A 27,460-nucleotide genomic window follows, 5' to 3' on the forward strand; every position below is an offset into this window, starting at 1 on the left:
AGCGGGGGGGAGAGAGAGAAGGGGGGCGGCCAGGGCTTCAGCGGGGCGCTGCCATGCGGCTCCTCCCGCCGTGCCCCCTGCCGGGAGGGCTCCGCACCGCTCCGGTCGGCTGGGAGGGAAGGACGCGGGCTGCCCTGCCGGGCTTGCTGCAGGGCGCTCCCGTCCTCCACGCCGCTGCCCCCTACAGGGCGGCCGGAGCGGAACAACAGAAAAAAAATAAATAAAAGCGGCCGTGCCGCCCTAGGATTGGGCGGAATGCCGCCTCCTACAAGCTGCCGCCCCAAGCACCAGCTTGCTCGGCTGGTGCCTGGAGCTGGCCCTGCAGATGGATACAACACAGGCATTGCATGGCTCAGCAACAGCAGCACACTAGATCTAGCTTTTGCTTACCCCAGAGCTCTTGTAAGTGACAGCTGAACCATCATGCAAATACTGGAAGACTGTCCAGCATCACAAAAAAGGCAGGCTAATAATGAAGTATGAAAAAACAAACCTCATGAGAACCCCAGCAACTCCCAACTCAGGTATTAAGTGAGAAAGCAAAGGAATACAAGAGGTGATTCAATTCACAAAACCCTGGTAACAGTGTGCAAGCCAACAGGGATACCCAGAAGGAAATAATGCCCTAATCTGGCAAGACAGCAACTTCATTCACCAGCTTAAACAAGATTTGGTTGTTGAAACTCTACAAATTAAAGCCCAAACTAGGAATCTTCATTGCAAATATTATTTCCACCTTAATTTATGGACGTGAAAGCTGGAAACCCACCCTAGATGCAGACAGACAGCTGAGTGCCTTCGAAAGCAAACGCTCTAAAGTTATCCAGAAAAGAGGATGGAAGTATTGGGCACGTGTGTTCACAATGAAGTCGGGCTGGCATGCCGGGGCAGGGGTCCCATGGGGCAGCTGGAGAAACATGCAAAAGGAGTGACTGAAAGAACACTGCTCAGAGACAGGAACGGTAAGGGACTTAACAATATAGAGGATGTACAAAGAATGGCCCACAATACACGGGTGGTGAAACCTTGTTTGTGTCCTAAGCAATGTTGGATGGCAAGGGAAGGATTCGGGTAAAATACAGACCCTGCAAAAACATCGGCATAGGAGTCCTTTGCTCCAGGGAGTTAGTCCCAGTGATGTCAAGGGGATGGCAGCAATGACTATAGAATACTGTAGTAGCTTTTTTAATGGATTAGAATAGCCAGGGGGACCAGGGCTGAGGTGCATGGGCAGAGCTGTGGCTGGAGGAGTGGGCAGCGGGACCGGATTAGCAGGCAATGACTGAGGTGCATTGGTGGAGCTGTGTGTATATGTGGAGCCCCGAACTGGACCAGCAAGTAGGTTACAGGTCAGGGTAGCCCTGAATGGGAGGCCCAGGGCTATGGAGCTTGACTGAGCGGCACTGGCAGAGCCTGCCCAAAGCCAGCCCTCACTGCGTCTGACTGAAACGAGTTTGCTGCTAGTTTGTTAGTTTCACAGACATTCGATTCACCCCCACAAAAGGCCAAGAGCTGAGATCAGGAGCAGGAGGCCTCTGCAAATAGGCTTCCAGGGAGAAAAGCCTGAGCGATGGCCCCTCCTAGTCCCATTTACGTTTCTTTTTTCCTGGCTGCTCCTGCTCCTTTTGAGCCTTCGATTCATTTTTCATTAGGCAGGATCAATAGGAAAGCGGGGGCTGTCGCTCAGGTGATGTCACACTTCAAGGGCTTCATTCTTCTCTGTCACCTGACAAGGGTAGAGGGAGTCAATACTTCTGTCAGGTCACTAACAACCCACCAAGTTCTTAACAGTGACTGATCCCTGGCTATGGCCTCCACAAATCTCAGGGACGCACGGACGTGTTATGCTGTAGTCCACAGCAAAAAGGGAAGGCTTGCCCTGTGTCTGCATGTGCGAGTGCAGGCGGTTATTGAGTGAGCAATACAGAAGGGATTTGGGGATTTCCACAGACAGCTAGAAGCCCCTGCTTCCTTCCTTCTTGCTTTTCCGTGCAAGATGGTAAATGATTCTCTCTTGCTAAAGCTGTATGAATTTGGAAGTGCTGGAGCCCTTATTTATGTTTGCAAATGCTCGCCTATCTGAGCCTTCAATCACCCTCCCCTCTAGCTATGCAGCGTAGCTGGGCCCAGGCTATCTAAAATGTCACCATCGGTTATGGGCATTTAAAAAAAACAAAACAACAACCTCATTAAAGATTTGCCAGCCCCTCCAGAGCAAAGTAGGTAAGAGGTGAGCGGGTCCTCCACCTCCACTTGCAGATAGCTCAGGATCTGTGCATCAGCGGCAGCCACACTGATTGCTCCCCCCCTCAGCCATGCTCGACTCCTCCCAGCTCAGTGAAACAGTGCACTTTTAAAGCTGGTGAGGGCTGACATGGACGGATCTAGATTCACACTTGGCACACAGGGTGACACGAGTTAATTGCAGAGCTACCACATAAATCACCACTAGGCAGAATTGCCCTACAGCCCCTCTTCAAGTGATGCCAGGGTGTGCACGGGAGCTAGATGCCTGTCACCTGGGTGGATGGATGAATAGTAGGCACTGAAGAGGTTAATGAGATAAGAGCTGCTGCTCCCACTGTGTCCTAAGGTACTATTTAAATGAGAATCAGAAAGGCTCTTTATTCTGCTTATAACTGAGCTGAGAGTCTCATGTCATCACATGACTCCAGGGGCTGGGGCTTTAAGAAAAGCACCAAATATCACAAGACTTGCAATTAAATCACAAGAGTTGGCAACAATGAAACTGAGTTCTAGGACTCCAGCAGCTTGGCACCTATAAACTTGCCAGGACCACTGCTTTCAAGATATCCTCCATCTCTTGATGGTGGGGCAGCCCTTTGAACATCCCTCTGAAGGATCAGCTGGCTTGGTGCATGTTAGATACCACCCTGACATCCTTGCAGGGAAGTTATTATTTTTTTAATATGCTCAATAAAGATCTTGGGAGCCATTTTTTAGTTTTGAGTCACAACACGGCAGATTAACTGTGGCTGTTTCACTCTCTGTCAGAGTAGGACAATCTTTATCTCCCATCATGGTGCGGTAGGAAGCAACCCGTAGGCTGGTTTGTATCTGCAAAGGCTCCAGATTTCCCTATCTCATGCTGGAAAAGCCCCTCTGGGGTTCTCCAAGCAAGTGCTTTTTGCATTCTCATGGCAATTGGACACGCCATGCTAGTCGGTGTCGCCTCAGCTCTGGAACTGCATGTTCAATAAGTAAAACGGTGCAAGGAGCAGCCCTGAGAATGAAGGGTGGATTTTTAATGTTAAACAAAAAGGGACCTAAGCCGGAGCAGAGCTGGAAAATGGCCCATCTTTGTCATTTATTCCTTACTCCGTTACATTCCTCCTTTCCAGTTTATTTACTGCACACTCGTCGTGTAAAGTGTTATTGCACAGTAATGAATTTGGCAGGGAACAGGGCCACCGGATAAATGAAACACAGCACTTCATGCCTGTACCGTGTGGCCGGCTAAAATGCACTTAATAGGGATATAAGTAAATCAATTTCATCTCTCTCTCTTCCGAAAGAAGAAAAGCAGAGCATGTGCATGTGCTGGCTTCACTTCTCATTCTCTTCTCAGGGAACAGGCCTTTGAAGCACAGAAATGAATGCACTGGCTGCGAGATGCCCTTGTTCAGATTGAACTATGCAGCACAGAAAGCAAAGCTACCGTCCATAGATGTAAGGAATGGAGAACACCCACAGCCACAGGTAATCCCCTGCCAATGGAGAGTTATTCCCTACAGTGTATTCTCCAGCACTCTGAACGTGCTGACCAGTATTGTCTCACTGCTATTTCACTGTTGACGGGGCATCAAATATTGAAGTTATTTGGGGTCGGTCTTTATGTTGCTTGATATTTTAGTTTCATTCTGAGTAAACCTGCTTGACATTTTTCCACTGAAGAATTGTCCCACTGGAAAATGTGGTTTGTCAAAATTGAATTTTTTTGTGTGGGAAAAATGTCAATTTCAATGCAAAGTTTTGATTTTCCATCTGGGAAAATCAAAATGAAAATGTTTGCTTTGAACTGCTATTTCCAAGTACACTGGCATTTTTCAGTCACAATTTTCATTGAAAATGTTTCATTTCAGTCCAAAATGTTCATTTGGACATCTCCAAATGGACATTTTTCTGACTTTTTCATTCTGTGAAAATATTTGATAGTTTGACTTTTTCTCCCAATTCGGGACAAAAACAAATGTTGAAACATCTGACTTTGCCGTGGGATGGAAATTCCATTTTCCGATCCACTCTAGTTTTACATTCGGTTGAATCGATAGGAAGCGGGTGTATTAAAAAGTAAAAAGGCAGAAGTCTAACGTCACCATATATGGTTATGATCAATCTAATAATGCTCAGTGACAGCATGCTTCGTGCATGGTACACTGTTAAGGTTTCGATAAAAAGCTACATTCAAATGACACGGTTTAACTTGAAACCACTTGACCATCCATGCAGCCCTCGCTTTCTTCGCCTGCTTCTGGTTAGATGTCATATTAAAAGACAGCAGCTCCGTGTTTGAATTGACTTAATCTGTCGCATTAAATAATTCATGTTGATTTAGGAAAGCTTTATTTCTAGTGGGACTTGAAAGAAGGCAGAGTTAATATTAGAAGAGACCTTGGAGTGGGAGGCAGGGGAACGGATGAGAAAAGGTGAATGTAAAAATTAATTCTATATCAATTATTAAGACTCATTTCTGAAACTGACTCTTTCCCCTCCTTAGCAGACCTCTTCAGCCCCCACAACAGCCCCCCATCTTGGTCTTAGCCAAGTCCCTTAGCAACATCTCACCCAGAGGAAACCTCTCCCTGTTCCTAGTTGCAGAAATAACATTGCAAACAGGGCTGTGTCTCCTGCTGAGCATTAGTTACAAGGCAGAGCTGGAGGCACCAAGTCCCAGTGCTGGGATCCCTGCAAGCAGTCCTTCCGTCCCTGACGGTGCAGATTCTTTGGTGCTCATGTGGATCTCACATGTGCTATCTGAGCTACTGAGGAGACTGTGATATTATTCCTTGCCTCCTGGTCGCTGTCGGATCACTGATGAAGGGGGAATTGGCAGCTGGAGACCAAGGGGATGGGTGCCTTAGCCCTTACTCAGTACACGTGGCTCTCATTAGTTATAATACTGCAGCTGAACATAGGCTGGTGGGCACCAAATGCTGAGCTCCTGGCTGGCAGAGGGATCCAGCTCTGGATCTTCTCCTCCTTAACCCTCTCGCAAAATGAGCATCACACCCACCTAGCTCCTGTGTCCTCCCCTATTGCCTGCTGCAAATACAGACTTTCCAGGACTCCCTAGTCCTCACAACCTGCTGCCCCCCAGCCCATTGGGACAGGATGTAAACAAGACAGTAATAGAATCTAAGGCAGGTATCCCATGTTTAGCTACTTCTACGGGCCAACCTGCCACCTTCTTTCTCTAGCTTGGCGTGGGCAGGATTTGGCACAGCTTGCCTGGTGGCTGGAGCAGAGGGAGAGACGAGGATGGAGTGTGCGTCTCACAGTCCCACTTCCCACTGGCCAGAGATCATTCACAGAGCCCACAAACACCCGTCTGTCAACAGCCAGTCTCCAGCTGACCTCTACCTGGGGGTCAGCTAGCTAGCAAAGCTTTCGTTCCTGTGAATGCCTAGACCAAGGCAGCATTCTCCCTGCCTGATGCTCTCCTGAGGTACCCACACTGGCAATGGAGGGCCAGGGAATGAAGCGGGGGTCTAAACAAACAAGGGCTACAACATGTGTAAGATCCCAGCTTGTCCACTAGGCCAACAGCCAATGGCAGAGGCAGGGCACTAGGTCAGTTTGGGATGTGGGGTACCAACACCTTCTGGCTGTTTCTCCTTCCTCAGGCATCAGGGCTCTTTGTAGGGTGCCACCCACAGGGCAGGGAGTGCTCCTAAGACATTATTGAGTGATCCATCCAAGAAAGAGGACACTTCCCACCCTGCAGCAGCAGAGGAATACCCAGTCGTTTCCTGAAAGCCCCGTGAAACACGTGGCTTGTTTGCCTGCCCCCACGCTGGAGGGTGTGTGTGTATGTGTACGTGTGTGTGATGGCACCTTCCAGAGGGTAAGGGACCTACTACTATCATTCACTAGGGGAGCTTCCATTCAGTGAAATAGCCAAGGCCGGTGTGATGGGATCTGAAGGGACAGGGCTCATTTCTAGTCTCAGCTCTGTGTGTTGTTTATACACTGATGTCTGTTGTTTGTAGGACATAGATTCATTACAGGGACAAGGCTTAAATTCAGCTGGAGTTGTCCAGAGCAGAACTCCAGTAAATATTTTCAAACCTGTGAGGCGGAAGCCCCGAGCCCCGGGGCTCCAGAAACTGCTCTATGAGAATTTAAGCCACGACAGGGACTCTTTGCCATGGAGAAGGGAGGTTGTATGATGGCTGGCTGGGTGATGGTGGCCTCAATGGAGGCCTTAACTGAACTTTCTGAACTTCTTTGAAGTTGGGCAAAACTTCTTTTGGGGAAGGGGCCAGATCACTGGCCCACTACTAGCTTTTTGTCAATTAAAAGAGCCCACTGGCTCGCAAAAGAGACCCAGGGAGGGCAGTAGAGCGGCAGGGTACGCGGGCTCATGTGCACAGGAACAAAGTCAGCAGATCTACTTTCAGGCCTACCAGTATCAGCGGGGGCCTTTTACAAGAGTTTCTCCTAATGCCCAGGCCGATGCAGTGAAGCTGAGCCATGGGGCAACGTTATAGTTCAATGCGATCTGGCTCTCACAGTCTGAGGCTGTCAAAGATCATCGGCTGTCAGAAGGAAAAGAAAGCTGTTGACTAGGGCAACATGATTCTCATTCTCCTCAGACTTTGGTCAGAGCAGAGGGGCTGGTGCCAGGGCTCCTGAGGTTCTACTCCTGGATTGTCACGTAGTTGTGATATGACCCAGGACAAGTCACTTCCTCTCACTCTATGCCTCAGTTCACCTCTCTGAAAAACAGTGATGATAATACTCATTGTGATAATACTCATTGTGAGTAAGAGACGGGAGCTCCTGAAAGCAATAACCCCCTGGTGCCCATTCTTGCCACCATCCCTTCTGTGGTCCCTTTTCTAATGGCCTCATCCTTGGTTCTCCCACGCCGTGAGGGACTTGGAGGTGATGTCTGGATGTGTCATGGGTAGAGCCTCAAATTCATGTAAGCCAGGGATAATAAAAACCCCTCCCAGCCTGCCACGTCCCTTTGATGAGGCCAGCGAAGGAAGTCGGCAGCGCTAACATCAGGGCTTCCCGCAGACTAGTCACTCATTTGGAAACATGGCTTGCCTGACCTGGATTCCTCCGCCCTCTTGCCACAGGCTCTGGGTACGCCCCTGGCCAGCATGGGCTAATGCTTCACAACTCCTTTGCCAGATCAGTGGAGCAAACTGAGGTTTGCCTCTTCCACCCCCCCTTCCTCTCCCTCCTGGGGCAGCAACTGCTCTGTTCAAAGTTTCTCCTCGCTTGGCTGCATTCGAGATCTGGAAACTCAACACTAATTAATGTGTCTGCAAATCCCAGTTGGGCTGGCAGGGACTGGAATTCATTCATGGTCCCCTGAGTGCAGCACGATCTACAAGCTAGCCCTCTGGCTCCTTAAACCGCACGGCTGGCAGATGCATATTTTAACAACACACATCTGTTGGCTATATAATCTCTTGTATTTGCCCTCCCTGCTTTGCGCTTTGATGGAAGACCGGAGGGAACTCTCCAGCGGTTACAGCCAAAGTGTTTGCTTTGCAATTTTGCCCGATTGCCGTCTGATTTTATTTTTAAATTTCTCCGAGTCCTAATCAGGCTCTTACTTTATTTAATTAATACCCTATCTTAGTTAAATAGATCATGAATTAGGAAGCTCTTACATTAAAGATGTGCCAGGTAGCAAATAGCCCTCCAGTGGCTTGCAGGAGTCTGCTTTGCTTGGTCCTCCTACCAAATGTACAGATTTGTACATGCAGCCTACAGGGATGTTTTATGAGCAGCGAATCAAGCTGCCTTTTGCCCTCATTTTGTGTAACTTGCCCCCCTCCCTCCCCGCCTGTGCCTGTTCCAGTCTGTGTCAGATGTAGGGCACGGGCCACTGAGGCTTAAAGAGAGGAGCGGGGGAACGGAGAGAGCACCACAGCAGTAGCGTGCGCAAGCAGAGGGACGGGTTGAGATTCTGAGGAAGCACAGGGCAGGAGGAGGGGGAAACTAAAATGATTTTATGCCATCCACACACTGCTGCACGGTGGGGTGTGGCCACCGGCATAAATTACAGCAGCTCTCATATAGGACAGGGTCCAGCAGGCTGCCGATAGGCCGTGGTTCAGCTCAGAACTCCCTGTAGTGCCAGGCTTATGGGCCACCCTGTCCCAGCATGCCCCTAGGTCAGGGCTCACACCACCTACAGCTGCCCCGTGTTGTTCCTGCACCAGGGAAATTCGCCCCCACCCCTTATACGTGCTCCAGCTGCATGCAGGACCCACCCCAAGACCCAGAATCAGCACCACGTGCTCTCAATGCAATCTTCTGGGCTGGATCCGGTTTTCGGCCCATTAGATCAGCTGGTCTGACCTCTTGTATAGAACAGGCCGTTAAATTGCACCCAGGTACCTCTATCTTGACCCCAAAGACTCTAGCCACAGCCAGCGACCAGGAGAGACCAAGATGCCATGACTGCCTGAGCCCCTGCAATGAGCCAGCAGGGTTCTAGGAGGACTGGTCAGGTGGAAGTGGCTACCTTCAGATCAGAGCTAGAACCAAATTGATTAGGTGAGATGTGCCTAGATGTTACCAGCAGGCGATGCACACCCCAGGCTTCAGGGGAAAGTAACCCTCTGGTGCTTTTGAAATAATGCAAAACAGAGAATTTCCCTCCAACATTTACTTCCCTAGGAACTTATAGGCATTGGCTTCCACCATGCAAGTGTAACCCACATTAACTCAGTGGGGGGCTCTGTCCCTGTCTAATGGGTGGATAACAGACTGGTGTTAATGAGTTTGCTGCTTCCAAATTTCTGCTAAGAGCTGATCCTTTGGCTCAGCCTGTAACCGGCTTGTGCTTTCAGATCCAGGGGTTCCAAATTCAAACCCCCAAGATGAACTAACCGGGGATACTTTCCCTGAATGTCGGCAGGATCACATTTTAGTGGCATGAATATTTGGATGTGGGCTCATCCACTCAGGGAAGAGAAAAATACCATGTGATTTATCTGACCTATTGCAAATTCCTGATACAGCTCAAGCAGCACAGAACTGGCCATGAGCAATCTATAGAATTAATAAAAGAAAGTGCCAAAATGTTTGAGTGGTTATGATTTTCAAATCAATCTGCGGAAATAACAACCCACTCATGAATATTCCAAAAGCAGAAAAAAAATAAAAGAGGCTGCCGGATCCCTGTTTGAATTAATGTCTCATGTTCTCAAAGATGCCAGAGCCCGGTGCATGGATTTGTGACTCAGCAGGAGGCACTCTTCTAGGCCATTAATATGGACCTAATAATCCAGCACAGATCTAGGAAGACTGATCAGCGGGAGGTGGCTAGCTTCAGATGAGAGCTAAAACCAAAGTCCTGACCATTAGTACTCATGAAGGATCTTGAGGCATCTCTTGCTAGATTATTGTCCTGGCCAGGGTCCTATTAGGGTTGTTATGTCCTACTATCATACATTCCACCATGCCTTCCTGTCCTAAACTAGGTGTTGTGTAATGTGCACCGTTAAACAGCTGCTGTGTCCCCATCCCCCCTACCCCTGCAGAGGTGGCTGCATCTCAGTTTGATAGGATGTATAAAGCCCACACTGGAACTGAAGGGGTTAAGGAGCAGTTCTGGGCCCAGGTGACTCACCCTGCACGTGCAGAGTCTGCTTCAGACAGAGCTTAAAAGGGAGCCAGCCAATTCAGAAGGGGGCAGATAGAGGAGGACAGACTTACCCTGAGAGCTCCTGAAAAAGGATGCTGAAGAAGCCTTCGCTGCCAGGAAGGGGCTAGCAACTAAGCCCAGCCAGGCTGGAGGTTGGGTTGTTTTTCTTTTCTATCTTATGTTGACGTTGGACATTTTGGGGGAGGTGGATGATAGGAAGTGGCCCAGGCAGGCAGCTTTGAAGAACTCCAAGGTGCTTAACATTGTTGCCTCTCATGGGGGGCTGAAGTGGAGCCTGGTGGAATGCAAGGGCCCTGGTTCCCCTACCAACCACTGTTGTTACAGAGGGGGCATAAATCTCCATAAGAAGAGGGCAGAGATGCCGGAAGCCCTGGGGCCAGAGTGAGCTACCTACAGGGACCAGGAGGTGTACTAAAGGCCCTCCCTGTTCTGAGGACATGCGATTTTATATAAGAACAGCCATACTGGGTCAGACCAAAGGTCCATCTAGCCCAGTATCCTGTCTTACGACAGTGGCCAATGCCAGATGCCCCAGAGGGAATTAACAGAACAGGTAATCATCAAGTGATCCATCCCGTGTCACCCATTCCCAGCTTCTGGCAAACAGAGGCTAGGGACACCATCCTTGCCCATCCTGGCTAATAGCCATTGATGGACCTATCCTCCATGAATTTATCTAGTTCTTTTTTGAGCCCTATTATACTCTTGACCTTCACAACATCCTCTAGCAAGGAGTTCCACAGGTTGACTGTGTTGGGTGAAAAATACTTCCTTTTGTTGGTTTTAAACTTGCTGCCTATATTTCCTTGGACTCTGTTACTCTGGAAGGGGACAAACTAAACTGGTGACCCAGCCAGAGGGCCAAGTCGCTGCCTACCATGAGCTGGGCCGTCACAGGGGCAGAGTGCTTGCTGGCAAGACACACCAGAGATGGGGGAAAGTGGAGGCCCAGAGACCTAACCACTAGGCGATGCCCCCAGTAAGTCCAGCATCTCCCTATCATTGTCAGCAACATGACTCCTGTTTGTGTAAAGTTTGGAAAAAGCCATTGGAAGCCAATGAGGTGAAATGTGCTGTAAAAGTGTTCCCTATTGTTCCAGGTAAGGCTGCAGAAACACGGTGCTAAGCATCTGTCATTAACACAGGCATATTGTGCATAGGGGGCTGAGAGGTATTTGAATGGATGCATCAGTGGGAGTAGTAGGGAAAATTTTCCTTTTTGTTCTCTGGGAGCAAAACTCTTATCCCAGAAGTAAGCGGCGGTAAGTGATACTAACAGGCTCATCTGTTTGAGTGTTTGGACTTCCAAGGCTTATGGAATGATCTGTTCCACTACATTTAACAGTGTAGATTTGAAAACAACGTGACAAAATCTTAAATATTTAATTAAAATATGGTGTAAGCTCTTCAGCGGAGCTGGGAAAGTAGGAGGCACCAGACCCGTAAAGCTGTTGTCAGACATGAGTGACAGCAGTTAAAAAATGAGTTAGACAGCATTTGGGGGATTTCCTGGTGGCAACCGTGCATAAAGTTAAAGCCTCTAAGTGTGGAATTAGATAGCACAGACTTGTGCGAGCAGGAAATACAAGGCTGAGCTACGGGAGGGGGCGAGCAGGAGTACTTTCAGAGGGCAGAATGGCTCACGCAGCAGAAGATGGAGGGAGACTGGAGTTTAGAAAGCCAGGCGACGGTGGAGGCGATAAACAGATGACAGTTATTGCAAACCCCATCCCCAACCGACTGACACTGAGAGGCAACCTTAAGGGTTTGCAAGGAAACCCAGCATGATGTGATACATGCCCGAGTCAGTACAGACTCAAAGCCCAGATGGGGCTCTGACAAACAAACAGTTTCCCTGTCTACTACACAAGTCTGGGGAGGATTTATGGTTCTGCCTCCTGGCTGTGTAGAACCTGCAGTCTCAGCACAAGACCAGGTGAAACTGGGAGGCTTGGGCTGAGCATCACAATGGGCTTTGTTTGAACCTCAGAACTCAGCCCAGGGTTAATGGAAGCCAAAGAAAATTTTAGAACAGACCAGCCCCCTGACATGAAGCCAGAGAGATCCCAGGAGCTCAGGGGGGTGGGCACAAAACATCTTGGAAAAGTCTATTCCCTTCCTTCCCTTTTAGGGATTGTATTGATTTCCATTGACTTGTGTAGGGTAATCCAGTCTACTAGCAAGAGGCACACAGTACCTCACACATCACAGAACAAGGCCACACAGCTTTAGGAAAAATCCTCCCCTTATTTGCATGGGCTAATCAAAGGGGGATTGGGGACACATGGTGGAGTCTAACTGACTGGCCTAAGGGGCCTTGAGCCAAAGGTGAATCTCCATTAGCTGTCACCAGTATAGGGCCTATGACACACAGTTTGAGCAGCTTGGATTCTATCCCACGGAGGGCACTGCTACAGCCACACAGTAGCCAGTCGACTACAACATAATGAGCCAGGCCCTCAACTGGTGTAAATTAGCTCAATGGAGCTATGCTGATTTCTAGCAGCTGAAGCTCTGGCCCACTACCCTGCATTTGGAACAACTGCAGATCTATCAGGTGCTCTTCCAGGTGGGATGCAGCAACAACACACTCCCAGTTAGGCAGGAACTTGAAGCACCTTTCCTTTCAATACTGCAGGTTGTAAAACATGCCGGCAGCGTGTGGAAACCCACCTCCCCTGGCATAATGGAACAGTTCTTTAGGAGGAGATACAGCTGTATAAAACTCAGGGGTGATGAGGATTCAGAGGCAAGCTTGCTGCAAGGAAGGGTCACCACAGTACAGTGAAACTATTTAGAAGAGCTTTAGAGCCGGCCCCAAGTCCTTTGTCTTTGTACAGAGCTGTATATAGTTTGTGGACACAGAGCTGCCGGTTATTTGTACAGCGGTATAGTTTTATAGTGGCCGTATACACAGTTTTATTGGATTGCAAGCCTAAAAAAATAGCTGCAAGAGCATTGCCTCCCTCTATAAATGCAGCAAGCGCCCCTGTAAATAAAGAGAAATCACTGCCAGTGAAGCGAATGGCTTGGTCTCATTACCAGTCCCCACATGGTGCCTGGGTCCGTACCACCACCACCAGCAGAGAGAAAGACAATTAGTTCTCCGGCACTGCCATCCTCACTCTCAACACTCCACCTGCGGAGCTCCACCTGGACCCTGTTGCTTTAATGTGACTGTGTTAATGGTTCTTTCCTTGGGCAAGCCCGAGCAATAAATCTCTTGGAGTGCATCATGGACTCTGCAGCCAGATAAACAGTAATAAAACTTCCAAGGCAACCACCTCCTATAAACCTCAGGGTAACTTTCTTCCAACTTTTAGAGATTGCCTGCTTGCTATTAATACACTTGAAAGGCTCCAGCTTCTGTGTTTTATAAACTCATTACACTTATGTACCTCTTGGATCAATGAGAAAGAAGTCTGAAGGGAAATACAGGCCTGGAAGCTGGTGGAGTGGATCTGCTGGGTCAGCAGTGGGGGGAAAGAAAAGGCTCCGCAGAATTCAAGTTTTGTTTTATAATTTTGACATATATTGTTGTTTATTTTTAAGCATTTTTTTTTTTACTTTTATCAATTTAAATTCTCAAAACTGGGTGAAATGTGGGGAAGGTCAGTCAATGGGGAGGGTCAGATAATTTTTAATGACTGTAGTAGATGCTGAGATTAAAAAAAGTTAAAACTTAATAACGATTTGTCAGCAAATGTTGATCTCACTGTACACACACAAACCAACCACAAACTTATTTCCATCGATAATAATAGGAATGTACAGACAGGCACAGTAAGAAAAAATGCTGCTTGAGAGCTTATTGGAGTTTGATTTAAGGATATTTACTTTGTGTATTTTGGCAGGTGATGTTGCAATTTGGGAGGTAAAGGGGAGGCACAACCAATCCCAAACAAGGATCTACCTGCGCTGAAATATGTCAAGGGTTTGGGAATGTAGGAGGGATCTACTAAAGAAGTAGCACCAAATTTGCTTCTCTGGTCTCATGTACTGTAGGAACTGTAACCTCTGTGTTACAGTATATGGAATCACAGATCTTCTTAAATCAAAAGGCATTTATTAAACAAAACAACTGAAAGTAGACACCAACAAACAGGCTTCCACAAAGCTCAAGTCCCAGCTGTGCTTACTTTGTTTACCAGAGACCATACCCTGTCTGGAATGCTATATAGCACACAAAGACATCTAGTGGCTGAATAATATACTGCAAGTAAACATACTGTAACACTGGGATGTCAGTGGTATTCCCATCCCTGCTACATGTCTGGTAGGGTGTTTTGTGTACCATAGGCTGGGAGGCATGTGCTGTAGATGCTCCAAGCACTGGGGCCTTGTGGCTCTTGCCCTTGGTGGGCCCCCAGCCACACTCGCAGACTTTGAGTATAAGAGAGGATGCCTTTATAAACAATAGCCAGAAACTAAAAGGTGCAAATACCCCAAGCCACAATCTCTTCCCGTTACAAATAACTAGAGCTCATTAAAAAATTTTCAACCAAAAAAAATGGCTTTTCAATTTTCATGGAAAAAAATGCATTTTGGTAGAAATTTTCTAGTTCTTGATTAAAACAAAAAACAAAAAACAAAAAATTAAGTGAAAAAAAATGGGGAAAAGAGAAGGAAGGGGGGGACAAAAATGGACAAAATGGTTTCCATTTAACTGAAAAACAAAAGCCAAAAAAAAAAAAATTTGAATGCTTTTCCCCCCCCTTTTCATTGGATTTTTTCTGTGGAAAAATAAAGAATATCTTCCGACTAACTCTACCAAAAAATGATCAAATCAGCAGTTCCCAACCCCTAGGGGCAGCGCAATACAAGGAATACAGTAACAGCACCCCATGAGTTCCTGCAGCTGTTGCCCTTTCAATTCCTACTGCTGATACTGTTGGCCTCCTGCTAGAAAGCACAATAGGCTGCTTCTCTGCCTGGCTTTCAGTCCTATAGTTGTCAAAGGCCCAGCCTTCTCGCTGCAGCCAGTGCCCAAGTTGCTGCCTCTAGTCTACTGCTCCGGTTCTCATGCAGCCTCTGGCTCTCCCCACAACCCAGTCTCCTCCGAGCTTCGGATGCTATTTTTGTTTTGTCTCCTTTGGCCTTTATGGGGCCCTCTACAGGCAGGATGTTAAGCTGGGTAACACAGTGACCAGGAAAGAGCTAGCGGAAGTGAGTCACTCTCCATCCTGCCTCCACTTAACCAGTCAAATCAGCAGTCTTCACTGCCAGTTGTGATACTTTGGCATTTCCATAGTGTCTGCCACGTAAGGAGCCCAAAGCACACACAAACACAGAAAGCTATTTTTACATGTATTTTACAGAGGGGTATATTTGGATTCCTCAGATTTTGCCCTAACTTACAGCCGTTGTGCAACCCCACTGAATTTGTCTCAGAGAAGTTATGGACAACATTCTCAAATTAAAATTAGGTGAATTAATCCATATTTAGACACTTAAGTAAGGGATCTGATTGTCAGAGATGATGCTTGCCTACCTGGTAACAGCACCCAATTTGAAATCTCTGTCCTTAGTGACTTAGCCAAGATCATGCTGTTTGTCAGAGCAAGACTCGACTCCCTGATCTACACTCAAAGCAGCAGAGCCAGTGACTCAGGGCAAGTCTCAGAGCGCTCTCCCGTTGGCATAATTACTCCACCTCCGTGAGAGACGGAAGCTATGTTGGTGGAAGAGGGTCTGCCACAGACATAGTGCCAGTGTGGACAGCACTTATGTCGATGTAACTTACGTCGCTTGGGGGGGGGGTCTTTTTCACACCCCTGAATGACGTAAATTACATTGACTTAAACGGTAACTAGACCAGCCACTCAATGTGCAGTGGCAGTCAAAAAAGCAAACAGAATGTTGGGAACCATTAAGAAAGGGATAGATATTTTCTGTCTTATCATATTGCCTCTATATAAATCCATGGTACGCCCACATCTTGAATACTGCATGCAGATGTGGTTGCCCCATCTCAAAAAATATATATTGGAATTGGAAAAGGTTCAGAAAAGAGCAACAAAAATTATGAGAGATATGGAACAGCTTCCAAATGAGGAGAGATTACTAAGATTGGGACTTTTCAGCTTGGAAAAGAGACAACTAAGGAGGGATATGATAGAGGTCTATAAAATCATGACTGGTGTGGAGAAAGTGTATAAGGAAGTGTTATTTACTGCTTCTCAAAACACAAGAACTAGGGGGTGACCAAATGAAATTAATAGGCAGCAGGTTTAAAACAAACAAAAGGAAGTACTTCTTCACACAACACATAGTCAACCTGTGGAACTCTGCCAGAGGAAGTTGTGAAGGCTAAGACTATAACAGGGTTCAAAAAAAGAACTAGATAGTTCATGGAGCACAGGTCCAGCAATGGCTATTAGCCAAGATGGGTAGGGATGGTGTCCCTAGCCTCTGTTTGCCAGAAGCTGGGAATGGGTGACAGGGAATGGATCACTTGATGATTACCTGTTCTGTTCATTCCCTCTGGGGCACCTGGCATTGGCCACTGCCGGAAGACAAGATACTGGGCTAGATGGATCTTTGGTCTGACCCAGTATGGCTGTTCTTATGTAGCCTGTCACATTCCCCTCACCCAGTGCACTGTAATTGAGGGAAACTTTACCCATCTTATCATGGAGATGCCTGTGGAGCTCACTTAACTCAGAAATAAAGTAGGCCAGTTGAGTCCACATGAACAAGATTTGAATTAAACAGAAATATCTGCACAGCTGGTGGCATTACACTCTGGTAACTACCTGAAATTTCTCTCCATTTTCCTGTATAAATATGCCCTTTGCTTCCCTAATGTACAGTATATTGTACCTGTAGCTCAATGCACCAAATGTTATCAAATGATTGTTAGCAGCAGGCCTCTCTCTCAATACACAGGGCTCCTGCTCATTACACACCCACTGAGTTTCCCTACGGAGGGCTGGCCAGAGTCACTAAATGTAGCCTGTGGCTAGCTTCATCTTCATTCCTGGGGATGACAGATAGATGGACAGGGTGTCCTAATGCAAAGGTATGCGAACGGTTGTCCCTGGACCGCTAATGATTCATCAGAGTTACCACATACACCTCCCTAGTCAACCTTAAATTTCCCCTGACCACCTGCATAAATACATGTAAAGTTACAGGAACACATTGCCAGGGGTTTGCAAATCTCATATGCCAATGTGCTATAACTTTAATGTACTTACAAGAAAAAAAAGATACTACAAATGTGAGCGGCTGAACAGCCTAGGTAAATGTACCAATTAGCAAGTACTATGTATATTCACATAAACATCTATCCAACACATTCCATAACCCCACAGATAATAACGATTTCCCTTTGATCCATAAAAACATCTTACTGCTCAAATCAACACGTTGCAATAGCTCTCAGTTCTGACGTACGCTTATGCACCCTGGGACTAAATTCATTTTGGAATCTTTAGTTCTAATTAAATAACATATTATTTCTTTTGTATGTCTCCTGTAACATATTATTATTATACAACACAAGAAGAAGACACAGATTAGGGAGGATGTGGAGAAGTAGCTAGCATGGGGTGATAGTAAATGGAGAAGGCATATAGGGCATGAATAATAGGACTGTTACTTTCCTGTTCATTTCCAGATTTCTTTGATGCTTTAGAGGCTTTTTGAGTTCAAAGAATTATTCTTTGGAAATTATAATCTATAAATTAGAACTAATTTTCTCCGGTAGATATACTCCATTGATGCACACTTTCAAACGTTATTAATGAAGTGGGTTTTTTTGCTCACTAATAATTAGAGCTGATCAAAAAATTTCCATCAAAGTGGTTTAAAAAAAAATTATATTTTTTTTCCACAAAACTAAAAGAAAATTTCCAAAGGATTTCCACCCAAATCCCAAAAGCATTTGCTTTTTGAAAACTGAAAATTTTAACCAAAAAATTGGGAATGTTTTGGTTTTTCTTTGGGGAGGAAAAAACAGAAAAATTCTGGGTTTTTTTGGTAAATCAAAAAATGTATTTTGAAATGTTTTAGGCAAAATACTTACACTTCCTCAGCAGTGTCACTAAGGCCTAGACTGCACTATAAAGTTTTACTAGCAAACCTTCCCCCGACACACATCCACACTTAATTGTGTGTCCTGCCAATAACACCCTCCACTTTTACCAGCATAGTTATTCCCCTTCCCAGAGCAACACAAGCCCCTCACCAGCACAGTATATTGGCACAGTGCCAGTGAACCAGTACAGAAAGTCCTTCGTTACAATCCCACAATGCACATTCCCTTCAGCAGTGGGCTGTGCATTAGGGGGAGGAGGGTAAATAACCTACTACTACCACCAGCCTTGAGAAATCTCTCTCCTGAAATGGTAGAGTCTTATGGCCCAATCTAGCCAAGCAGGTAAGCATGATGTATGTAACTTTAAGCAGGTGATTGATCCCTGTGACAGAGTGCTGGGAACCAACAGCTGAGCCAACACTCTGATCACTTAAACATCAATTAATTCCTCTGGGAGTGGACCTAATTAGCAGATTAGAATGGGCTGCAGAAGACTAAAGAGCTAATTAACACTTTAACGCAGAGGGTAGAAGACGGCACAGGAAGGATGTGGTTGGGAGAGAGGCAAGCTAGTGAAGCCAGAACCAAGAAGGATCTCTGGGTGGGAAGAGCTCTTCCCTTTCCTCTCCTGGACAGAAGACTGAGGAGGGACAGATGTGGTGTATGGATCAGTAAAGGTGGTGGGAAGAACAATACAAATAAACTCTCTTGTGTAGTTTAACAACTGAATAGTCTGTATAGACAGAGCAGAAGACAGGATGGGAACTTGCGCTGTCACAGTCCCACAGAAGTCATGGACTGCTCATGTGCTTAACGTTATATGGGTGCTTAGTGCTTTGCTAAATTGGCACCTATATTTGCAGAGCTGAAGTACCAGGGTTCTAGCTCTGTGTGTGTGATTTATCCTAAGATTACTTCTGTTGTGTATGGTTCATGGGCTCCTTATACATTCCCCCTTCAGATCAATACGCTGCACAGATAGCTTAGACCACGAGTTCCTTTCTGAACCAGCTGGTTTACCGAAGAAATACATTTTGAAAAAGCCACTCAGCACAATCCCAAGGAAGAAAACAAAATAACCTCCCCAGTGTGCCCATGCCAGTGGGAGAGAGGACTTACCAAGTACAGTCAGCCGGGCTGGTCTGGATCGGATGGCCGCCTGAATGGCCTGGCACTCGTAAACGGCATCATCTTGGAGATCTGCCCTCAGGATTTTCAGGTGGTGTTCTCCCGACAAATGGTCCCCCACAACCAAATAGCGCGGATAGCCTGCAGAATGCAAAATACAAGTAAGGCTGTAGCCAGGCAGTAATAGCTACAGAATGAAGAGTTTGTAATGTAAATCAGGATTCCCAGACTTCCCCCAACAAAGGGCCTGCGACCAGCTATCAGGTTCTAGGCACCTTAACAGAGGTGCAGAACCATTCTGCTGACTCATCCTGGTAGCCAGATCACATGGGTCTCATTGTAGGAGATTGAGAATTCCTTTAAGATGAAGGAGAGCTATATGTGGGAACAGCAGGTGCTGCAGGGACATGTCTAGGAGTTCAGGAAGGAATTCAAGCTAAGGAATAAAATGGAACACCCCAGAAAGGGGGTGAGATTTAAGCAACAACTGAGCTGTGTTGTGAATATGGCTGTTTACAGGGCCACACTGGAAGTTTATCAATTCAAGGGTCACACTTAATGTGTATCTGAGAAGGAAGGTCTCAGCAGAAAAGTGAAGCAAATTCGTGCTTATCAGGTCATCGAAACCCGAAAGGAAACCAGACATGGGAACGAATCAGACCTGGGGCCTGCTGCGTTTGTAAAAAGCAGTCCTTTCCCATGATCTCTGCGTCTTGCTGTCGTTGCCCTGATATTTGCATTGGATAGAAATATCATGCTGCAAAAGGCTTCCAAGGTGAGCAACTCCACTAATCCCACTGTTCCTGGTTCTACCACTGCCCCGCTGTGTGACCTAGTTCATTAATGTCTCCAAAGCGCTCAGAATGAAGATGCTAAAAGCAGCAAGCGTGAGGGCCCTGATCCAATACACATGATGCACCTGTTTAACTTGAAGCACGAGTAATTCCATTATTTTCAATGAGCTTAAAGTGGAGCATGTGCTTAACAAGCTTGCTGGAACAGGGCCCAGTAAGGAATTGAGAGTAATAACCATCACCAACTTCATTTTGCTGGTAGCCTGAGCTATGTTGGAGTGAAGGAGTCTATTGCCCAGGTCTTCCCTAGCTGATGATGATTAATGCACTATGTAGTGCAGGCATCTTGGCACTCTCTTGTGTTTTCGTTGTTTTGCAAGCTCTCAACAGCAGGATTTGCTCTCCTGAACTGTAAGAAATACAAATGATGGGTTTGTTTGCAGTTAGCTAATTAGGTGACTAGCTGAGCTGGTATCATGCGAGCTGGCAATTTCTCTTGCTAAAGCAGACCCAGATCTGCTAATTGTCCAAGTTGTTCGCACGAGCCAGGAGCTTCAGTGGAGTTGTTACCAGTTCACTATGCAATGTCTTGCAGGGAAAGTTCAGATCTCTAATGTACATGGAAATGTATTGCATCAAGCTTTGAAATGGCTTTAAAAAAGGGAGTGCACACACAGGCAAGTCTGAGAACAAAGCAGCCACTAAGGAAAGAAGGGAGCATGCGTTAGACCTTAGTCTAAAGTCACCGAAAATGATAATGTGGGTTCGCTTCCCACCTCTTCCACTAACATGCTCTCTGAAATGATTATCCAGTATCAGAAGCGGCCACTGCTTTCGTGCACTCTGGGACCTCATTTTCACAGGCGCTGAGCACCCACAGGTTCCATGGAACTGTTGGTGCTCAGCCCTTCTGGAAATCAGGCCCTACGGGTTTCAGATTTGGCATGTGAAAATGGAGACATGTGAAATCACTGGCTGCTTTTGTTTATGGTGTTCTCTGGTGTGAAAAGTTTTCAGTATTATCACATGGGTCAGTGTTTGCAATACACACTGATGGAAAAAACACAAAACATTTAAATAGGCAGTATCTGAAATTGCCATGCAGATATCATGAATGACAGCCAGTTTTGCAACATTTGCATATATATTTCCCAAACACTATGTGCCATAGGCAACACCTGGATAAACATTCATTTTTCTTCAGCAGCAGCTTGTAAAGATGCAGTGGTTTGCACCTGCACTTCAGACATATTGTTTCCTTTCCATGCCCCAGCCAGATGAGTCTACTTGGAGGGTGGGAGGAATGGAAAAAAGTGGTCAGCATTATCTACTGTGGCAGGTCCAAAATTAGCAAAGCATTTAAGCACATACTTAACTTTAAGCTCATGCATAATTTCTATGTGTCACTGGGATTTAAGCCCATGCTTAAAGTTAAGCACTTGGGCTCAGATCTACAAAGGTACTTAGGCACCTAAGTCTTGAGTTTAGGTGCCAAAAACTCAGTTTTGGCTCCACTGCAATCAACAAAACTCCTGCTGAACCCAGTAGGCACCTAAACTCACTCAGCACCTGCGTTTTCAGGGTAAAAGTTCTCTTGGCACCTGTAGTAGGAAGAGAGCCTGAGACATAAACCCTTGTATCAGAGGCCTGCTATGAGGCAGGACCTACTCACAGAATCTGGCAAAAACAGGGCTGATATTGCAGAAATACACATTCCTAAGAAGTGCGAAGTACAGAGTACTCACGCAAACACATCCCAATATCAAGAATGGTACAAAAACATTCGCCAGGGATAACAGAAACACACTGACCCCTCCTAAAAGGTAAGGTCAGGATAACAGTACGTAACTTGTTTATATCAGGGTATAAAGATGTATCTTTGGCCAGTCTAGGGGACTGTGGAAAATCCCGCCACTGACCAAGCTGCGTCCATTGTCACAGTATCCTCGTAGAGTCTGCCAGGTGCCATTACCATGCTTCGTCGACAATAAAACTGGCTGGGTGCCTTCGTACCTTAACGGAGCTTGTGGTCATTGGATGGTTCGCTCAAGGTCTCCTGTGCCAAATGTCTGCGCAGAGCTGGGACAGCACAAAGGGAGAACACAGCCAAGCAGCCAAATATCTAACCATATTTCTTTCTCTAGGCATGCACACTACTGCCTCCTGCTAGGCCTCCAGACACTTATCTCCTTCCTATGCTGCAGAGCGATTCACAAAGTGGAGGAAGACAGGCGTTCGGCAGCCTAAATTCCAGTAGGTGTGCTCCTAGGCTACCTATCAGACTGGGTCTGATTCAAAATCCAGGGGGCGGGGGAAGAAGTCATGGTGGCCACCTTACCTTTAGCAGCACCGTCTCCTTCTCTGGAGATTGTGTGTGGAGCAAGGCAGGTGCTTAACTCATTCCCTCAAGAAACAGCGCAAGCGCCCTGACTTCCAGCATCAGGTTCCCATTTGTGGTTCACAAGCAGAGCTAGGTGTCTCCCAGCAGCTGGATTTAGGCACAGAACTCCAACCGGGGGGAGGGCTTAGCACATGCCTCTCTCGTCAGCATCTCCTATTGGCTAGTTACGGTGGCTCCCTGTTGTTTTTTGTGGATCCTAGCACCTATAGCTTCCCATTCATTGTACAGGGAGCCTAGGTGCCTAAGTTGGCTTTGTGGATTGCAGTGTTGTTCCTGTGATTTTCTAGGCACCTAAAAGTTCCTTGGTGGCGCCCACCCTTGGTTCAGTGCTTTGCTCAGAGTCTCATTTACCAGGTGACAGGAGGAGTAGAACCCAGTAATAGAACTGGTGGAAAAGGTTTGTGCCAGAACTATACATGATTTTCCTCTGAAAAGTTGCATTTGCATTGAAATTTTGGGTGGGGGTCGTTGAACACCTCCCCCCCCCAGTTTGAGTGTGTTCGATGCAAACCCTCAAAATTCCATGAAATGAACATTGTTCATTTTCAACAAAATTGTTCATGGGAAATAAAATAGATTTCTTGGCCAGCTCTATTTAGGAGTCTTGTCCATCTGCAATAACCTTTCAACGGCCATGTGCCTTGTGTGTGATTAAATAATTCCAGCCTGTGGGTAACCAAGTGGCAAAGTAAAGATCTTGGGTAACATTTTCAAAAGGGCCCAAGTGCCTTAGGAGCCAAAGTCCAATTTTCAAAAGGGATTTAGGCACAGAGGAGCCCAAGTTCCATTGATTTTCAATGAGACTTAGGGTATATATATATATATATATATACACAATGCAAACAGACACCCGCGGCTACCCCATGCCAGCTGACGGGCTAAGGGGACTGTTTAATTGTGGTGTAGATGTTTGGGCTCAGGCTGGAGTCCAGGCACAAGGACCCTGCAAGGTGGGAGGGTCCCAGAGCTCAGGCTGCAGCCCAAGCATCTACATCACAATTAAACATCCCCTTGGCCCAAGTCAGCCGGCACGGGGCTTCCTTGGGTGTCTAATTGCAGGCCTGGTCTACACTACGACTTTAATTCGGATTTAGCTGCGTTAATCCGAATTAACCCTTCACCCGTCCACACTACAGAGCCAGTTAATTCGAATTAAAGGGCACTTAAAATCGATTTCTGTACTCCACCTCGACGAGCGGAGTAGCGCCTAAATCGATTTTGTTAATTCGAATTAGGGTTAGTGTGGCCGCACACCACCGAATTACTGTGGTTAAAGTAATGGGGTAGTGTGGCCGCACACCACCGAATTAATGTGGTTAAAAACCGAATTAATGTGCTTAGTGTGGCCGCACACAATCGAATTTATACAACCTGTTTCCCAAATTCGAATTATCTAAATTCGGATTAATCCTGTAGTGTAGACATACCCGCAGTGCAGCCATACCTTAGGCTCTTAGGCCCAGTTCCTCAAAAGAATTCTTAAATGGGAGTTAGGTGGCTAAACATCTCTGTGCAGCCAGGCTTTAAGTGCCTAAGTCTCTCTGGAAAATGCCACTTAGGAGTCTTTGAATTTTTTACCCCTTCTTTAAATAGTGCACATTTCACCCTTGCATCAGTCTCAGTCTGTCTGCCTTGCAGACCTGCCCACTGCTGACAGCTCATCTGTTGAGTGGAAGAGGACAGAGGAATCTTGGAAGGCTTACTTGAGAGATCCCGGCCTACTCCTAGGGCGAGTCCATCTTTAATCCACAGCACAATGCCATTGTACTCGGGGATTGCACACAGCAGAGTCACGGGCTGTCCGGCTATCACCACCTGATCTTGAGGCTGCTGCGTAAAGGAAGATGCTTGGCCTGGATAAAGAGACAAGAAACAGCAAGAAGGTCACATGCTGCACCTGAAAGCCTGCAAGGATGTATCGTGTTTAAAATGCAATTCAGAGACTTTGGATGCAACATCATGTATCCCTTTCATTAGCAACCCAGGGCTAAATTCTGTGACCCTTACTGCTGTGATTATGTACAAACCACTTACAATCCCAGGCAGAGTTAAGCATGGATTGGCTCCTGAGTGGGAGAGAAATTCATGTCATGGTGTTTCTTCCTGGTCTGTTTTATTCAGTGTTTGCACACATCCTGTTCACTTTCAACAGAGCTGGCAAACCCAGCAGCAAAGAGTTCCCCAGGTAATTCCATTCACTGAACCCCAGCTATGAAACCCATTCTCCAGCCTCTTCACCAGCTGCCGGTGCTATGCAGGAGATCAGACTAGATGGTCACAATGGTCCCTTCTGGCTTTGGAATCTATGAATTAGCACCGTTGCCATAACAATCCAAGAGCTTTCACAACAGTGAAAACTGTCCTCATTCTGTTGCTACATCCATTAGAATAACCCCTCTTTCCACTTGCTTGGATCCATCACCAAACTGCTTCCAATGGGCGTGAACAATTCATGCTTAGCCTCAGCATACAATGGAGGGTATTTTTTAATTGCCAAAAGTTGGAGGAAAATCCCTTCAGCTCTTTTTGCGTTAAAAGGAGAGAAAAAAAATTGAGTTAAGGCAGGGGGAGGGGGAGGGAGAACCCCAACCAAACACATTTTTTTCAGCTTCAAAATAAGTCCAACTTTATTTTTGCACACAGGGCCGGCTCCAGGCACCAGCCGAGCAAGCTCGTGCTTGGGGCGGCAGATTCCAAGGGGCGGCATTCCATCTAATCCTTTTTTTGTTTTGTTTTGTTTTGCGCTTCACCGCTTTGGCCGCCCCTGCAGGTTTTTTCTTTTTGGTTTGCTGCTCCCGCCGCCCTGTAGGGGGCGGAGGAGGGGAGCGCCCTGCAGCAAGCCCGGCAGGGCAGCTCGCGTCCTTCCCTGCCTGCCGACCGGAGCGGGGTGGAGCCCTCCCGGCAGGTGGCGCAGCGGGAGGGGCCGCGTGGCAAGCACCCCGCTTAAGGAAGCCCTGGCCGCCCCCCTTCTCTCTCTCCCCCCCCGCTAGCCGGGGTGCGCACTCCGCTGCCTGGGGTCTGCAAGGCTGGGAGTCCCCCTGCACCCACGCTCCCGCCGCCCTGCAGGTATTTGTTTTTGTTTTTGTTTTTTCTTTCCTTCACCATTCCAGCCAGCCAGCCAGCCAGTTTCCCCCCGCCCCCCCGCCGCTCCGGCCAGGGGCAGGTTTGTTTCCCGCCCCCCCTCTTCGCCGCTCCGGCTGGCTGGCCAGTTTGTCCCCTCCCCCCATTTGCTGCTCCGGACGGGGGTAGGTTTGTTTCCCGCCCTCCCCCCTCGTCGCTCCGGCTGGCTGGCTTGTTCTCTCCCCCCCCCCGCCCCGTTCGCCGCTCCAGCCGGGGGCAGGTTTGTTTTCCTCCTCCCCTCTCCTCTTCCCCCCCCTTTGCTGCTCCGGCTGGCCGGGCGTTTTTTGCTTGGGGCGGCAAAAAAGCCAGAGCCGGCCCTGTTTGCACAAATGGCTGACTGAAAATAAGCCACCCAGCACTCCGCACGTCACTAGCCTTCCTGGAGGCACAACCCCACAGATAAAGTGTGTGTGTGTGGGGGGGGGGGGGAGAAACAGAGAGAATAATTACAAATCCCAAAGTTAAAAGCAATTGAAATGTTTCCTCTGAACATGCTCTGTTGGCATCTGCTAAGATTTCAGCAGCCTAATGAGGCCTCACCCCACTCTATGGCATCACCAGGGGGCAGAGAAAACGGCACACATTCTCCCTGCTTAGCCTGACAGGCACTGGGACTGCTGGGAGAATATGCATGAGGGAGACTATAAGTGCCTCATTAACAACTAGACAGCATCCCTTTGTATCCAGAGATAAATGCAAAAACCACTCAATTATCAGAGGCGGCTACCTCGATACCTAATATTAGAGGACCTTGGTCATCTTTGCTGCGGATACCGGGCTCCCACTTCTCTCTTGTTCTCTAATTCAGGATGCACAATTGAGAACCTATTATGGAATAAAGCTACCAAGAGCCCTAATTTACCACCATTGTTTAAGCAATGATCCTCTCTTTCCCCTGGCTTCAGATTGGAACCCATCAGCATCTGCTGGAGTCTTTGCATACACCGGAAATCAGACAGAAATAATGGTCCCCGTTCAACAAAGCAGTTAAGCAAGTGCTTAAATTTAAATTTGTGAACAAACCTCTCCCTATTTAGCAGAGCACTTTATCGCATGTGACAGCCACCATGTTGAACGGGGCAGTTCCAGAGCTAATAGCAGAAGCTGCTATAGTTTGAGTTAAGCACTATAACTGGGGCTGTAACAGACTCGTATCCTCTGTGGAATGGGCACAGAAGAGACAATAACCGACGCACTCACCATTGTGTCACATATGTGTTTAGCTTCAGGTGCTTTGATTTTAATGGAACTTAAGTATATGCTTAAAGCTAAGCACGCACTTAAGTGCTTTGCTGAATCAGGGCCATCAATATAACATTGAGCCCTATTAGCAAAACCCACTTTTGTATTAGACATTTCCAGAAGATTATTATGGTAACAATGTTGCATGGCTTGGTTCTACAGATGGTCCTTTGGTGATAACTCAGATCCAGATTAGAACACCCATTTGGTGTTTTGGATCAGACCACGTCTCGCTTCCAGATATGAGCAAGAAAAAACATATTAGAAAAGCGAAAATAAAAACAAGTTCTGACAAATTAGACCTGAATGGAATCTATATTTGGGACCCCATACGGACAGGGTTTGTGGTGTGGTGGTTAGTGTGTTTATGTATCATTCCGCATTGGAAGGGAGGTCTACAAAGAAGATCAAAGCTTTCGGCATGATTTTCAAATGTTTTGGACACTTGCATCTCCTGTTAAAGTCAGTGGGAGGTGCAAGTGCATCTCTGAAACTCAGGCCAGCAAGTTCCAGGGAAATCAATGATGATCGAACAAACCACATGTGACAGATGTTGGTTACTGCACTTCTGGAAGGTCTCCAGGTACTACAGTGATGAGGACAGTATAAGAACACAGCTAAAACTCCCATCCAGGCTCTCATCTCACATCTTGATCACTGCACCATCCTGCTCTCTGGCTTTGACAGATGCAATCTTACCCCACTCAGAGTGCTGCTGCAAAGATCATTCACCTGGACTGCTGCTTTGACCGCATCATCCTTCTCTTTGCATCCCTCCACTGGCTCCCTCCTCCCTGTCACATCAAACAAACTGCTTGTCTTCACTTTAAAGGCCCTTCATGGGCAATCCCCCTGAC

At 47.0% G+C, this 27,460-nt stretch overlaps 1 protein-coding gene across 1 annotated transcript in view; it reads right to left on the reverse strand.

Moving 5' to 3' along the window:
• The window catches only part of KIRREL3 (kirre like nephrin family adhesion molecule 3), a 702,914-nt gene that overhangs the window by 238,442 nt on the left and 437,012 nt on the right, over positions 1-27,460 (reverse strand). The window contains exons 3-4 of the mRNA XM_026657944.1: positions 23,945-24,094; positions 19,038-19,187 (exon numbers count right to left, since the gene is read on the reverse strand). Coding sequence (XP_026513729.1) covers positions 19,038-19,187; positions 23,945-24,094 — 300 coding nt within the window. The remainder of the gene's footprint in view (positions 1-19,037; positions 19,188-23,944; positions 24,095-27,460) is intronic.

Source organism: Terrapene carolina, unplaced genomic scaffold (genome assembly GCF_002925995.2).
Source record: "Terrapene carolina triunguis isolate 2854851 unplaced genomic scaffold, T_m_triunguis-2.0 Scaffold374, whole genome shotgun sequence".
In the NCBI taxonomy this organism is placed as follows: domain Eukaryota; kingdom Metazoa; phylum Chordata; order Testudines; family Emydidae; genus Terrapene; species Terrapene triunguis.